Source organism: Petaurus breviceps, unplaced genomic scaffold, assembly GCF_028583685.1.
Source record: "Petaurus breviceps papuanus isolate PSGF00001 unplaced genomic scaffold, PetGlider_PUasm1.0 186, whole genome shotgun sequence".
Lineage (NCBI taxonomy): Eukaryota > Metazoa > Chordata > Mammalia > Diprotodontia > Petauridae > Petaurus > Petaurus breviceps.
The window spans coordinates 41,250,719-41,266,840 of NW_027185798.1; the positions used below are offsets into that span (position 1 = coordinate 41,250,719).

A 16,122-nucleotide genomic window follows, 5' to 3' on the forward strand; every position below is an offset into this window, starting at 1 on the left:
GTTTTCAGTACAATGAAATCTAATTTTGGTTAACTTAGTTTTTGTATATACTTGATTACTTTGACTTAGGACCTCCAACCCCCTTTATTTTGGAGGGAGGAAGAATTTGGTAGTGAATAAAGATATAAAGATTTGTGTAGAACTGTTAAACAAGTACCAAGGCCTTGACCTATTTGTAAGCAAAGTTAGTGGGAGAGGGGTATATTTCAGTTCTTCCTTCTCTCTTCTCCCTCCAGACTTGTGGAGAAGAACTAGGGAAGAAATAGAGCATTCTCTCCTCCTGTTTTGGCTACCGTGGCTTGATAAATAAGTCCTGAGTCCACCATCTATCATCTCTGGTCCTCCTTCCCCTCTAGTCAGGAAAAGAAATGGGGGCTGTGTAGTGTCTGTAATATACCATTATCTCTGTCATCTCTACTAAGTGACATGTTATAATCTAACATTGATATGTGGGGTCTTTGAATAATCTTGCACACATAAGAGCCATATGGAATTTGGAAGTTGGGTTTTAGATATCATTAGTGATAGGTATAAGAAAATTTTAAAGCTTTTGGATTTTGCAAGGTTCTGTACTCCTAAACTCTATGATAGGAAACTGTGTTGGAAATAGTTGAGAAAGTGTTCTGAAAACTGTTCTGAAAGAGAACTTTCAAATAAGAGAATTATTAGAGCAACACAGTCATTTCTTTTCATACTGCATTAAAAACAATCGGGGCAAGGTTTTTAGCCAAACAGACCTCATTGAAGATCAGAAAGATAGCAGTGTCAACTGAATATGTCAAATTGTTGTAATGTCAGCTATAGTTATAACACTCTACTATGTTGTCACAGCTGTCAGAGATGGAGAACCTTTTTACTGTGTCATCAGATCCTCCCACCCCTCCTGCAGTTCCCCGTCCTTCTCTTCCTTTACCTTTGTCTTCTTCATCTTCTACCTCATCGGGGTCTAAAAAGCAGAAGAGGACCCCCCTGTATCAGAGATCTGTAAGTCAGGGAAATAGCTGTCTCAGCTTAGTTTGTGTGTAGCATGGATTTTTAGGGCCAATTTGTTTGTATGAATATCTCATCAAACTCACTTTCTAACACCTAAGCTTTGTGCACTAAGGTTGAGTTTTCAATTTTTTGAACTAGAACTCAACTTAACCTTCAGTTTTACTTTTGTTAACTTTTCAGTGCCTTTTTTTTTTTTTAATTAAAGGGTTTAGTCTTGTATCATAGTTCTCCCTGAATACTTCAGGGGAGGAAGGAGAAACAACAGCTTAGCTTCTAATGGTTATGGTTTCTTCGTTCTACACAGTGCTTGACTTCTCTTGTTTATTATATTTGATGCACTATTTCTAATAGAAGCTTCACTCCCTCCCATCAATTAATAACTTGGGTTTTTTTTTCTAACACCAAAATCTCTTCCCAGTATTATATTTTTTTCCTCCCTGAGTTGTCCTTTCTAACAGGAAAAAAAAATTAGTAAAGAACAACTGACAAAGAAACCATATCTGATACTAGATGCAACATTTCTATACTCGCCTAAAGAAGGGACCAAGACAAGGGAGATATAGTTCCCTTTATTTCCTGGGATCAGTATCATTCCATTTAATCTGGGTTTGAATCCTTTTTTTATTTTTCCATTAATAGTGCTTAGCTTTTCACACAAATCTTATTGCTTACATTTTCGTGTCCATCAAGTCTGACTTACAAAAGGACTCAAGACTTGGTTTTAAAAAAAAAATAGAAGCATTCATTCAACTGGCTTATCTTTTGCTTTAGATTTTTAAATTTCTAAAGAACCAATTCTGCCTTTTGAACAAGTGAGACAAAATTTTTTGGTTAACAGGTTTTTAAAATACTTTGAAATTATCTTGTAGAATTTCAGATGTAGAGCACTGCATTTGAAGCCTTAAAGCAGATTCCTTAAATTGATTTTTTTTTTCTGGTGTTAGAAGTAAAAAGTGACAATAGGAGAATGAAAACCTCCCAGGCTATTTCTGAAACAGATACACGAGTAAATGAAAATGTAACTTTTGAAATACACATGTACATATATATGTATTATGAAATTTTCTTTAAAAGATTTCACTTAAACCTTGTCTTTCTTTAGGAAAAATATACTTTTTTCTTTTGCAATTTTTCTAATAGTCTGATAATACCGAGAAGGTTGTAGCATTAAGGAAATCTTTTAGATATTTTAGTTTTCATTTTTTCTTACAAAGCATGCTTCTTCTCTTCAGTTTTCTGATTTTGAAATGTCTTCTATAAAAGATGTAGTCCATTCTTCACTAATTTTAGTACTTATCCCTAAGTTGCATGTCTTATTAGCCATTAGTAAAATTACCATTATTAATGAATTTTGAAATCAGAATTTATATTGGACATTTCCAAAAATCTACATAAATATTGTTGGTCATGAACAAACATCTCATGGAAAAACCAGTAGTTTGAGCTGTCATGTCTTGCATTGATCTTGGCAGCTCTGCTAGCTACTTCCACTAGTTAGTGAATATCATCCTTCTACAAAACATCTATGAGAATTTTCTTTCAGATGTTGTGAATTATAGAAATTTTAGGGAGACCATGAAAATCCACATTTGATAAAAATAAGAGCAGTTTCTGAAATGAGACTAAAGCATGATCACAGAAGCATTACTGGCTAACACTACTGAAATCCCTTGTCATCTTTGCTCACTCTTTTGACATAACTGGCATTTCAGTTAAATGAAAGTCTATACATTTTAGCCAAATTAGGTTTATGGTTCTTAATGACATGTTCATCCAAATTGAGTGTACAATCTAGATTGAGAAATATCCAGGGTTAATTGTACTGAATTTTTTTTCTCTTTGAAACAGATGAGCTTTGATCCAAACCTTCTCCACAACAATGGACACAACGGGTACCCCAATGGTACTTCGGCAGCACTGCGTGAAACTGGGGTTATTGAAAAACTGCTGACCTCTTATGGATTTATTCAGTGTTCAGAACGTCAAGCTAGACTTTTCTTCCACTGTTCACAATACAATGGCAACCTGCAGGAACTAAAAGTAGGAGGTAATCTATCAATTCATACAAACATTCTGTTCACAATTCTTATACCTCCTGTTTTCCTAAGCACTTCTTGGTGTAGGAGTTAGAGGAGCAGTGGCAGATTCTTGGTTTAGTTGGATCTGTTTATAACTACAAGGAGGTACAACTTTCATAGTAGAGGGTTGAGACTGAATTTACTTGGGAGATAGAGTAACATAGTAACATTTCCCTTCTCTAATAGTTAATTTCCCAATGCTTATAAAGTGAAAATTGCTTTTTAAAAAAGTACTATTAGAAGGAATATTTTAAATGATTTTGAAGTGAAATAAGTATCCTGCCCTGTGCATGAATTTGTTTCTCTTGTTCATCCATCCTGCCTGGATGTTTCCTAAAAATGACTCATCAAGCCCTTTTGGCTCATTTTAGAATTAAGGGGGAAAAAACTGCTTTTACAAAACAGTTGCTCTTGAGAAAAGTTAAAAATAGTATTTGCCATGAGGCATCTTATTCCCTCTGAGGTTATCAGAAAATTGCTGAGACTTTTGTGCTAAAAGTAAGCAAACTTGAGGAAAACGTTCTTCTTTTATTGTAGATGATGTTGAATTTGAAGTATCATCTGACCGGCGGACTGGAAAACCTATTGCTGTTAAATTGGTGAAGATTAAACCAGAAATCCTACCGGAAGAACGAATTAATGGACAAGTTAGTGGCTTGATTCTATGTGTGTTGTGTGTGTGTGTGTGTTTCCTTCTTATGGAAAAGGGAAGGACCCCACCCCACCCCCATTTTGTATGCAAGAGAGCTGTATAACTATTGAAAACATTGGTGTTTCTTGACCTCTGTTTGGCCAAAAAACAAAACCAAACCAACCAATCTCGTTAAGGCTCAGTTTGGGTTTTTGCTTAACCCTCAAACTGTAAGCTTGAAACTTTGCAGCATAACATCCTCTTGTGGATCATATTAAGATGCATCCCTGCATATAGTGTAGAGGCAATTAAGATTCCGTTTGTGTTGCACAGTGCTGCTCCTGAAATGATTAGCAATGGAATTTTTTTTTTTTTGACTGGTAGGTTGTGTGCGCTGTTCCTCACAACTTAGAGAGTAAATCTCCAGCTGCCCCGGGTCAGAGTCCAACAGGGAGTGTATGCTACGAACGTAATGGGGTAATCTTGTGTATTTTTCTTAAACTTTTGCTTGATCCACCAATATGATCTATAAGCATACTTTTTAAATTCAAAGTAGAAAATTTAAGCTGCAGTTGTTCAAATTAGTTTTAAATTTCGTTTCTGAAAGGTTTCAAGTGCAATAATCAGAAATAAACAAAACTTCCAAGTCTCTTAATTTGCCCAAATGTTCCCTTCCAAAAATCTTGTGAAATACTTCCTAATCAAAATTTTTTTGTTGTTGAATCATAATTCATATTAGCCACTAACCATAGTTATGTCTGTCTCACATAAATTTTTTCCTTTTTTAACTACACTTATTTTCTGGGCAAATGCTTCCAATTGTGTTTAAACTTTTTGGAGTTTGACTGCTGCTCAGCTTTAGACTCAAGAAAGCCTTTGACACCCTGGAGACAAATGTGTTTTTATGTGAAGAAAGCGCTTTGCTTTTTTTTTTGGTCATCATACCTACAGAAACTTGGCTTAAATGCCAGTGTCTTAAGTGTTTAAGAAAGTCAATATACAGCGCATCCGTGGCACACAAATATGGTCATACAAGTGTGTTCATTCACAGGAAGTGTTTTATCTGACTTACACCCCTGAAGACGTGGAAGGGAATGCTCAGCTGGAAACCGGAGATAAGATAAATTTTATAATTGACACAAATAAACAGTAAGTTCCTCTTGAATATTTTTCCATTAAGTAATGCTTTATTAAGTTCTACTGCATCCAAGAAAATTTCTAAAATTTAAAGTGTTTTGAAATTTTAACATGACTCTAGCATAGAATCTCTTAAATTGTCCTTTACAGTCCTTTAAGTGTATAAAGTGAAACAAGTTATTTCCAGAGTTCCTCAAGTGATTCTGTCTTGTTGAAAAATAATGTTTTATAATTTACCTGTTTCACCACATCTGGTCCAGGCTTAGGAAAATTCTGGAAAAGATATCAACCCTGACCTCCTCATTTTCCATAAGTGTCTGTCTGCTCCACCAACATAAGCGTTGTCAGGTGGAGAGAGAACAATAAAATTTTGTAACACTGATAAGGCTAGTTTCTACTCTGTGTTCTATAAAATAAAAAGAAAATAAATCAGATCCATTCCTGGAGTTGTCCTTTTCCAACTTCAGCTCATTAGTTAATTTTTATATTTAATCATATAGTGATTGGATAGATAGCATTTTCAGAACTTTATTGATCTTATCTATTGCTTTTTAAAAATGTATTTGTCTCTCAAATTCAGATCTTGTCTTAGAAGAAACCAGCTAAGAAGGACATATCTTAAAGAGAGATGTTTGCAAAATATGAAATTTCATGCTTAGCAGTTCTCCTATGGATTATGTGGCTTGTACCTGCCCAGTATTTAAAGCTTAGGAATTTGGAGTAGTTTCTTCTTAGATGCAGTAATATACATAGGGTTAGCTGTTAAAAGCTTTGTGGTTATTTTGACATATCAACCTCTTTGAAACTTCAGAGATTTTATTTTACATTGTCCTCATTTCATGCTATTGTCCAATTGTAGGTAATACTGTTTTTTAGCGCCTCCTTTACTCTTTTTCCCCCACCTACTTCCTCTCTAGTACTGGTGCTGTAAGTGCTCGTAATATTATGCTGTTGAAAAAGAAGCAAGCTCGCTGTCAAGGAGTAGTTTGTGCCATGAAGGTAAGTATAGTAGAGAAATCAAGAAAACTTTTGGTCTTGAAATTTACTTTTCTTTTTCATTTTTTTAAATCTTCTTCCTTTATTTCTCCCCAATTGTAAATGTTTTCTTTACTATTATTTTAAAAGTTTAATACAAAAAGGGATCATACATTTTTATTTATTTTAGAGTTTGAAGGAAACCTTAAAAGTCCATCAAGTCCAACCCCTTTGTTACACAGCTGAACAAACTAAAAACCTAATAAGGAGGGTTGTGATTGACCCAGAGTCAAATAGCTAGTTATTAGCATAACCAAAATTAGAACTCAAGTTTTCTAAACTTCATTCTTCAGTGCTCTTTAGTTATATAATAAAAACATATTGCCTACATCATGAACTCATTTTATTTTCTTGAGTCCTTGGATAGATTTCAGGCAGTATGTGAAATTGGCTTAACTCTCATTGCTAAACCTAAATGTAGTATTTCCTTCCATTAAAATTTTCTTTTGGGGGACGGGAGGTGAAAGTATCTGAGATCTGGAAGTTTCACCAGAATGCCAGAGCGGATCTATGATGCAAAAAAAGTGTGAAGAACCTCCATCTTGCATGTTTGATTTGGATCCTATGTAGCAAAAGCAAAATTAAAAAGAATAAGTGCTGACTAGGTGCGACTTTCTTGGAAAATGGGCCTTTCCAAAGTTGACTGTCCATTTGATTGGTAGCACTTATATTAGGCTTTATGCCAGAATACAAAAAATTTCTACTTTAGTGGTGTTTTTATGGAAAGGATTGTTCCTTTTAAGTCAACAACATAAAAGTTGTAAAGAACTGAGTTTCTTAGTAAATGATACTCCTTTGTTAGTGCTAACTATTGTGTATTTCCTTTTAGGAAGCATTTGGCTTTATTGAAAGGGGTGATGTTGTAAAGGAGATATTCTTTCACTATAGTGAATTTAAGGGTGACCTAGAAGCCTTACAGCCTGGAGATGATGTGGAATTCACAATCAAAGACAGAAATGTAAGGCAATCAATCCATTGAAATTCCAGTCTCTTGATAGTAGTTCTCATTGTTTCTTAGGTAGTATTTACTTTATGGGCTTTTCTTTTCTAATTCTAGGGTAAAGAAGTTGCAACAGATGTCAGACTACTGCCTCAAGGAACAGTTATTTTTGAAGATATCAGCATTGAACATTTTGATGGAACCGTAACCAAAGTTATTCCAAAAGTACCTAATAAAAACCAGGTAAACAGTTTTTGCATTTAGGCATTGGTTGTTGTTTTTTTTTTTTTTTTTGCTCTACCTGCTGGTGTCAGACATTTTAAATTCCATAAAATGGTGATTGAAAGTCCACTGCTATGCCTGTACAATGATAGTGCTACCCTCTGAAAACTTAAAGGAAATGTATTGTTGAATCAAATTTAGCACTATACCAAGAATTTTCTGGCACTTTCAGAAGAACCATTCAAAATTTCACACCAGTTTAATTTGGTCGAAAAGGAGGAATTAGATGCTAACTTAAGAATTATTTGGATTTTTTCCCTCCTGAAGTTGTGTAGTAGAAAACCACTAGTAATTTTATACAGTACTTGAATGTTTGTGTGGTGGAGTGATGTGTGTGCATATACATACACATTTATATGCCTCACCACACAGCCCCATGATGTAGGTCTTACAGGTAGAATTACTTTTCATATTTAGCAGATTGATAACAGGCCAGTAGGGGTGATGACTTGCTAGTAATTAGTAACTATCTGAAGGATTTGAATCCCAGTTCTTGTTGGCTTTTATCTAGCTCTCTTATCTTCTACTCCATGTTTCTAAAATATGATCACAGAATTCTTCCTTGGAAAAATGATTTGGTTTAATTAACATACTTTTCCAAGTCATAATACTTATTTAGAAAATAGGGGACAGAAGCCCAGTTGAAATTACTTAAGGAAAATGCTTAGGTATCTGGTGAGGTTTAGTGATTGTGTTGTGGTTACAGACCAGAAACAGTCAAAATAATGTGGCAGTTCCAAATTATTTTATCCTGCATCACTTTTTTGGTTTGACTTTGAAGTAGAAATGGTGAAAAGAATCTGCAGTTGACATTTTTTTTTTCATCAGAATGATCCATTACCTGGACGCATCAAAGTAGATTTTGTGATTCCTAAAGAACTTCCTTTTGGAGACAAAGATACAAAATCCAAGGTGACTCTGCTGGAAGGTGACCATGTTAGGTTTAACATTTCAACAGACCGACGTGACAAATTAGAACGAGCAACCAACATAGAAGTTCTCACCAATACGTTTCAGTGCACTAATGAAACCAGAGAAATGGCAAGTTTTATTTATTCTTAAATTTTCAAGTACTGTCTACTTAATTTGGAAATACCAACAAGACTAGTTGTCAAAAGGATTCTTGAAAATTTGTGGTGACATTAAGATTTTGTGTGGACAATTACTTTTGATTTTGAAGTATCTTACAGATACAATAGAACTAAAGTTGGGGTTAATAGATGTTCCTTTTTAATTTCTTAAATTTTAATTTCTTTCATTCCAGCAGTGGTTCTTTGGTACAAGATGAATTACTTGCTTCCCATGAGTTATAGATCTTTGTTCAGAAGTGACTTAACATTGGGATTCCTGTAGTAGTCAGTTATTATAATGTTATTCTACTATAGTAGTTATTTAGTGATGGTCCCAGGCACCATTTTCTCAGAAATGTATTTTATAAGAAATGTCCCTTTTCCCAAAAGTTTTATTCTTTTTAATTCATTGAGGATTCGGTCATATTGCAGAAACTTTTAAGGAGGTGGCAGGGACTAGTCCTGATTTCTTTGGTAAAGTGAATTTGTGAGAAAACTTCAAGACCAAAGCAAATGTTGATTTGCTTTATACTTTATTGTCTTAGTTGCCTAGGACTCTGAGAGGCTAAGTCACTGACCAGGGTTAAAGGTTGTTGATATTTCACTGAAAAAATTGAGCTTATTCACAAAGAGCTCCCTCTTCTCCCCTGTTCCTTTATTTTACATTACTCAGATGATTTCTTTCACTCTCTTTTTCCTCTTTGGCCCACCGCTCTTCATGCAAAAATGATCCAGTCCTATCCTGTCTCCTACAATAGATTGCCCCTATCATCCCTTCAATCTTCAATCATTCCCTGTCTGCTGACTTTTTCCCTGCTGTCTACAAACATGCCCATGTGTCTCCCATTCTCAGGAAACCCAGTCATCCCTGCTAGCTGTCATCTTATATCTCTCCTCCCTTTTATGCCTAAAGTCCTAATAAAGCCATCAAATTAGGTGCCTCTACTTCCTTTCCTCTCAGTTTCTTCTTAACTTATGACTTCCATCCCATCTTGGAATTGAAACTGCTATCACCAGAGTTACTAATGATCTCTTAATAGTCAAACTTGTCAGTCTTCATTCTCCTTGACCTTTCTGCAGTCTTTGACACTATTGATCACCCCCTTCTCCTTGATAGTCTCCTCTCTTCTAGAATTTCATAACACTGCTCCATCTCAGTGTTCTATTTGTCTCTGTCCTCAGTATCTTTAGCAGAATCTTTATCCAGTTCATGCTTATTAACCATGGGGGTGCCTCAAGGTTCTGTCTTGGGCCCTCTTCTCCCTCTATACTGTTTTGCTTGGTGATCTCATTAGCTGTCATGGATTTAATTATCTCTATGCTGAATATTCTCAGACCTCTTTATCCAGTCCTAACCTCTCACTTGTCTTCAGGTTTCATATCTCCATCTCTTATACATCTCAGACTGGATGTCCTGTGGATATCTTTAATTCAGCACTTCCAAAACTGAATTCATTCTCTTTCCCCTCAAACCCTCTCCTCTTCTGAACGTTTCTGTTATTGTAGAGGGTATCACAGTCCTTTCAGTCCACAGCCTCCCAACCTCCTTGATACTCTCTTCTCTCTGGATTTTTGACCTATTGCCCTCTCCTGGATCTCCTTGGATAGATTTCAGGCAGTATGTGAAATTGACTTAAACCTCTCACTGCTAAACCTAAATGTAGTATTTCCTTCCATTAAAATTTTCTTTTGGGGGGTGAGGGGTGAAAGTGTCTGAGACCCAGAGGTTTCACCAGAATACCACAGTGGATCTATGATGCAAAAAAAAAGGATGAAGAACCTCCATCTTGCATGTTTAATTTGGATCCTATCTAGCAAAAGCAAAATTGAAAAGAATATAAGTGCTGATTAGGTGCACTAGTGCTGTCCACTCCTTCTGTCCCCTTTGCCTCATCCTCATCAGTGTCATCCTGCTAACAGGGAGGTCCCCCAAGCTCTGTCTTGGACTTTCTCCCTCTGTACTACTCACTTGATCTCATTAGCTTGTGATTTCAAGTGCCATCTCTATGCAGATGACTTTAAGATCTGTTTGTCCATCCCTAACTTCTCTGCTGACCTCCATTCTTCTATCTCTGCCTGTTAGACTCAGCACATCCAGAATTAAGTTTATCATCTCTACCCTCAAAACTCTCCTCCCTTTACCTCCTCCTCATTACCTCACTTTCATCCCTTCCCTCCCCATACCCACCCACCCACCCCCCATGTCCAGTCAGTAATCTAGTCCTGTTTGTGTACAAGCTTTACAAAATCTCTTCATATACGCACATACATCCCCTTCTCTCCTTTGATTTGGCTGCCACTCTGGTACAGGCCTTCATCACCTTATCCCTGGATTATTGAAATAGCTGCTGGTTTGCCTGCTTTCCCCACTTCAGTTAAACTCCAGTGGCTCCGTTACCTCCAATATAAAATCTCAAATCCTTGGTTTGACTTTATCTTACTCTCCTCCATGTCCTCTGAGCCAGTAACACTTACCTCCTTGCTGTTCCATGCACATGACACTCATCTCCCTACTTGAGTATTTTCAAAGGCATCCTTCAAGTCTCAGCTAAAGTCTAATTCAAAAAGCCTTTCATTGTCCTTAGCTTTAGGGCCTTCCTTCTAAGATTACCCCCAGTTTATCCTGTCTGTAGCTTGTTTGTACATATTTGTTTGCCTGTGGCTCCCCCATTGGGACACCTCCCTCACACCCTGCAATTAGCCTGTGAGCTCCTTGAGATCAGGAACTTTTTTTTGCCTTTCTTTGTGTCTTTCGTACTTAGCCCAGTGCCTGGCACATAATAGGAGCTTAATAAATGCCAAGCTGAGTGTCACTACCCTATTTCTGCATAATATAAAGGAAAAGAACTAGTTTGTAACTAGAGTACTACAAATATAATGAGGATAGAAACTTAGATCCTTTCTGATGGATTTTAACATTTTTAAACTGTTAAGATAGAAACAAAAGTTAGTTACGTGTAACCAGCTTATATGCTATATTGTAGCCAAAATGATGACATTTCAAAGAGGGGAAAAAAAACCGTTAAGAGGGTGTTGGGCTTTCACTATTGAAAGAAACAGAGTTGGCAGTGTGGCTAGGTGGTACAGTAAATAGATGACTGCCCTGGAGTCAGGAAGACCTGAGTTCAAATGCGGCCTCGGACACTTAACACTTACTAGCTGTGTGGCCTTGGGCAAGTCACTTAACCCCAATTGCCCACCCTCCCCCCTCCACAAAAAAAAAGAGTTGGGAATGTGTGTATATAGTGCTCTTAATTTTTCACTATAGCTTAGTTGGTCAATTTAAATTTATATCTGATTTAGCAGAGTTCCTATGTAACAGGAGTGCCTCCATTTTATACAGAGTGTTTTACATTCCATAACTTATTTGAGCTCTTTGACAACCTCAAGAATTAGAGAAGATATCCTCATCTTTTTTTTTTTTAATTTTTTTTATTAAGCAATCAGGGTTAAGTAACTTGCTCAAGGTTACACGGCCAGTTATTTATGGGTGTGGTGCTGAGTGTCTGAGCCCGGGATTCGATCTCCAGGTCGTCCCAACACTGGAGCCGGTGCTCTTACTCGCTGAGCCACCTGGCCGCCCCTAAGCAATTGGGGTTAAGTAACTTGCTCAAGGTTACATGGCCAGGTGTTTCTGGGTGGATGCTAAGTGTCTGAGCCCGGGATTCGATCTCCAGGTCATTCTGACACTGGAGCCAGTGCTCTTACTCGCTGTGCTACCTGGCCACCCCAAGATATCCTCATCTTACTGTTATGAAAATGGGCTCTGACTTAACCCTGAACATACAACTAATAAGTAACAGAAGTTGAATTTGAATTGGAGCTTTTTTCTGACTCAAGGTCTCCCTCATTTGTAAACCTTGATTGGACCCGACCATCCCTTTAATAGTATACTTTTATCCTTTCTTTTTATAAATAAACTCCTGAAAACACTTGTTACCTCCATTTCTCATTTCCCAGTCCTTTGTAATATGGCATCCTTACCTCAGCTCCTAACTGAAATTGTTCCTGACAAAATTATTAATGATCTCTTAATTGCCAGTATGATGACCTCATTTTTCTTGACCTCAGCGGCTTTTGTGGAACTCCCTCTCCTGAACAGTGTCTCCTCTATGGGGTTTTGTGATAATTGTTCTCCCTTGGTTCTTCTTAAGTCTGATCACTAATGAGCCTTTTTTTCTGGATTATCCATATGCACACTAACTGCGGCTGTACCCTCACCACTCTGTTCTGTGTTCTTTTTTTATTTTTACATTCTCTTGGACCTCCTAAGCTCCCATGGGTTCACTTACGATCTCTGAACAGATATCTCCCAAGTCTGCATACTCAGGCCTACCCTCTCTTTCCAGAGCTTGAGGATCATATCACCAGTTGCCTATTAGGCATTATAAATTAAGTGTCCCATAGATAATCTCAAGCTCAACATGTCCAAGATAAAGTTCTTTCTCTCTTCTCTCTCCCTACCTCCCAACCATGTTAAAAAAAAAAAAAACATTTATCTTCTTCTGAACTTCTCTGTTTCTATTGTGGGCACCACAGTTTATAACATTGGATTCATCCTTGGCTTTTCACTGTCCTTCATCCTTGGCTCTTCACTCTGCTTCATCCTTACATGTCAAATTAATTGCCGAGTTTATTTTCATATATTCCAGGTACTTCTCCTTCTCTACATTCACACAGCTACCATCCTAGTTAAGGCCTGCATCACCTCTCATCCAAACTGTTTCAAATAGCTTCCTAATTGATCTTCTTGCCTCAGTTCTCTCCCAATTCCAGTTCATCTTCAACATAACTGTTGATGTGATAATATTCCTAAAGATCTGGCCATGTTACTCTTCTGTTCCTTAGTATATATAGTAGGAATTAAATACTTATTGATTGAATCAAGTCCTAGCACTGACTTGTGGGTTTGTATTCTAGGGTGTGATTGCTGCCATGAGAGATGGTTTTGGGTTTATCAAGTGTGTGGATCGTGATGCCCGCATGTTCTTTCACTTCAGCGAAATTCTCGATGGGAACCAGCTCCATATTTCGGATGAAGTAGAGTTTACTGTGGTTCCTGTGAGTAATGCAGTTTTTTTGAGAAAAGTATGAGGGTTTGTTGTTTTTTTTTTAAACCTACCTTTAAAAAATTATTTAAATAAAATGAGCCCAAAAAACTTTCTTGTTTTGTAGGATATGCTGTCTGCCCAAAGAAATCATGCTATTCGGATTAAAAAGCTTCCTAAGGGCACGGTTTCATTCCACACCCATTCAGATCACCGCTTTGTTGGCACTGTAGAGAAAGAAGCCACTTTTGCCAATCCCAAAACCACTAGTCCAAATAAAGGCAAAGAAAAGGTAACTGTCCATACTTGGATAGAATGTTCTTATAAAGAAATAATGTCACATTAAGTAAAACAGTAACTGTACAATGTGATACTGTATAATATTGAGTTATTATTCTTAATATTTTTCACAGAGTCCATTATTGATTTGCACTTTGGAGATTTTTTAAGAGGGGTTTTGAAATTTCAGATTTGGGGATTATATAGATCTTATTAATTCTTGGCTGACAAAATGAAGTAATTCTTGGGGGAAATATTTTAAGTAGTTATAATAGAAACCTTTTTTTTTTTTTAAAGCAATTGGGGTTAAGTAACTTGCACAAGGTTACACGGCCAGTTATTTCTGGGTGTGGTGCTAAGTATCAGAGCTCCAATTCAATCCCAGGTCATCCCGACTCTGGGGCTGGTGCTCTTACTCGCTGAGCCACCTGGCCGCCCCTAAGCAATTGGGGTTAAGTAGCTTGCTCAAGGTTACATGGCCAGGTGTTTCTGGGTGGGTGCGAGGTATCTGAGTGCAGATTTGATCTCAGGTCATCCTGACTCTGAGGCTGGTGCTTTTACTTGCTATGCTACCTGGCTGCCCCCTAGAAACCTCTTTAATTCAGAAACAAATTCTAATCAAGCATTTGTAATTTTCTCTTTAGCACTGTTCTGGATACTGTGTTTATAAATTCTGAAACATTAACATTTAGTTTTGGCATGTTAATCAAGAGATAATGAGCAATTCTTACATTTTAAACCACCCTGGGTGCCATAGAAAAGCTCTTGAAGTTTCTGAACTATCTGCTGTTTGAGAGACAAGATTAAATATATTTTATTATATATTGTATATTATCATATTATGTATATTATTATAAATATTTTTTAAATTACATGATTGTTTCTTTGCTTAGATTGCCTAGGCAAAACTGTTGAATAAATAAGTGGCACAAACAGTAATTGCTATGGTTCAGATGAGAGATCACCAAGGGTTGCCTTACCTTTCTTTTGTTGATATACTGAGCTGTATAAATTTTACTTATCCATAGAAGTTATGTTTTAGCACTGCCTCATGACCTTAGGACCTTGCAGTGTGACAGCAGAGTGCCAGCTCTAACATTCTGCCTGACTATAAAGGCTTTGAATATAGGCTGCTGTCCAAGCACCTTCCCAGCTAAGGAGGGAGAAAGCCTGATCAGCTCAATCCTGATACTCTGTTGCACACAAGGAAGTATAAAATGATCTTCAGTCCTTTGTGGACCCCTTCTTCCTTATTTATGCTGGAAACAAAAGACCAGTAATGCTAAGGATCATGTAATTTTTAAGTTATCTTCAAATAACCTGAAAAATGAGACTTTGCTAAAATATGAATAAGTTGGTATACCACTCAAGGAAATGAACCATATTGACATTCTTAATATAAATGACTTAAAGTGTACCTCATAGGTTCTCCTCAGGCAAATAAAGGAAATAGTGAAGTTGGCTTCCTATCGTCCTAAGGACATCTTTGATTTTAATACTTATGTTGAACATAAGCAAACATCATAGAAATTTGTGAAGCATCTGTGCTAATGTCTTTTGCAGAGGATGAAGGAATTAAAAGAGATTTTACTAGGAACCTGGACAGGGTCTTAAAAGCTATGTCAGTCAGCATGTATCTTGATATAACAACCCTACCCTCAGTTCCAAGAGTTGACACAGGAAAAGGCTGAAAAATGTATTGGAAAAAAGCCTTGGGACTTATCCGTGGAGTAAATGAACAACCAAAGGCTTGTGAATTATTCAGATACTTCACACTTGTATATTACGAATACTTCCTTCAGGAAGCTCCTAAATTTTACAAGCATTTCCTTACCTCCCTCTTCCCTCCCAAGGAAAAAAATGTAATTGACTGTGTCAGTAGACTGGAAACTGATTATCAGTGTGAGAATCTGTTTCTGAGTGCTAGGCGTGCATTATATCATTAACTAGTTAGAGCCAGAGGCTCAGATCACTGTCAAATTAGGATAAAAATAAGAAGATACTATGTGCAATAACAGGAGCCACTATGTGATCTATTTAAACAAAGTTTTTAATCCTAGAAAATGTAAAAAATTCTTTGATTTGGTTACCTTATCTTTTTTTTTAATGCTTTATTAACTTCTGATTTACATCGTTCGTTTCCGCCAGATTTTGAGTTACAAATTTTCTCCCCGTTTTTCCCCCACCCATCCCCCCAAAACAGCAGTCCCACAGGATATATCCCCACCTCTGATCTGCTCTCTCCCATATTTTCTCCCATACCCGTTTCAACTTTTCCATTAGGGCATGGTGGATCTCTATATTTCCCAATTACATGTAAAACAATATTGATAATAGTATATATATATATTTAAACATTTGATTTTAGAACTTTGAAGTCCAGATTCATTCCCTTCCTCCCTTATCACCCACCCTTACTGGGAAGATAAGCAGTTCAGTATAGGTTGTACATGTGTGGCTAATGCAAAACAATAACATAGCAGATATATTGTAAAAGACTGACTATATTTCCCTCCCTCCTATCCCACATCCCACTTGTTCTATTCTCTACTTTGATCCTGTCCCTTTTCAAAAGTGGGTGCTTCCAACTTCCCTCCCCCCCCAGCCTGCCCTCCCTTCCATCATCCCC

At 36.9% G+C, this 16,122-nt stretch overlaps 1 protein-coding gene across 7 annotated transcripts in view; it reads left to right on the forward strand.

Annotated features, from left to right (window-relative positions):
- CSDE1 (cold shock domain containing E1) overlaps window positions 1-16,122 on the forward strand; it is a 57,786-nt gene that overhangs the window by 24,610 nt on the left and 17,054 nt on the right. For 3 of the 7 annotated variants that reach the window (XM_069090278.1, XM_069090280.1, XM_069090279.1), the window contains exons 3-13: window positions 832-984; window positions 2,842-3,040; window positions 3,609-3,718; window positions 4,087-4,179; window positions 4,754-4,851; window positions 5,757-5,838; window positions 6,704-6,832; window positions 6,932-7,057; window positions 7,925-8,137; window positions 13,087-13,254; window positions 13,342-13,506. In XM_069090278.1, coding sequence (XP_068946379.1) covers window positions 841-984; window positions 2,842-3,040; window positions 3,609-3,718; window positions 4,087-4,179; window positions 4,754-4,851; window positions 5,757-5,838; window positions 6,704-6,832; window positions 6,932-7,057; window positions 7,925-8,137; window positions 13,087-13,254; window positions 13,342-13,506 — 1,527 coding nt within the window. In that variant the 5' untranslated portion in view covers window positions 832-840. The remainder of the gene's footprint in view (window positions 1-831; window positions 985-2,841; window positions 3,041-3,608; window positions 3,719-4,086; window positions 4,180-4,753; window positions 4,852-5,756; window positions 5,839-6,703; window positions 6,833-6,931; window positions 7,058-7,924; window positions 8,138-13,086; window positions 13,255-13,341; window positions 13,507-16,122) is intronic. The other 4 variants (XM_069090281.1, XM_069090282.1, XM_069090283.1 and 1 more) reach the window with 4 other exon arrangements.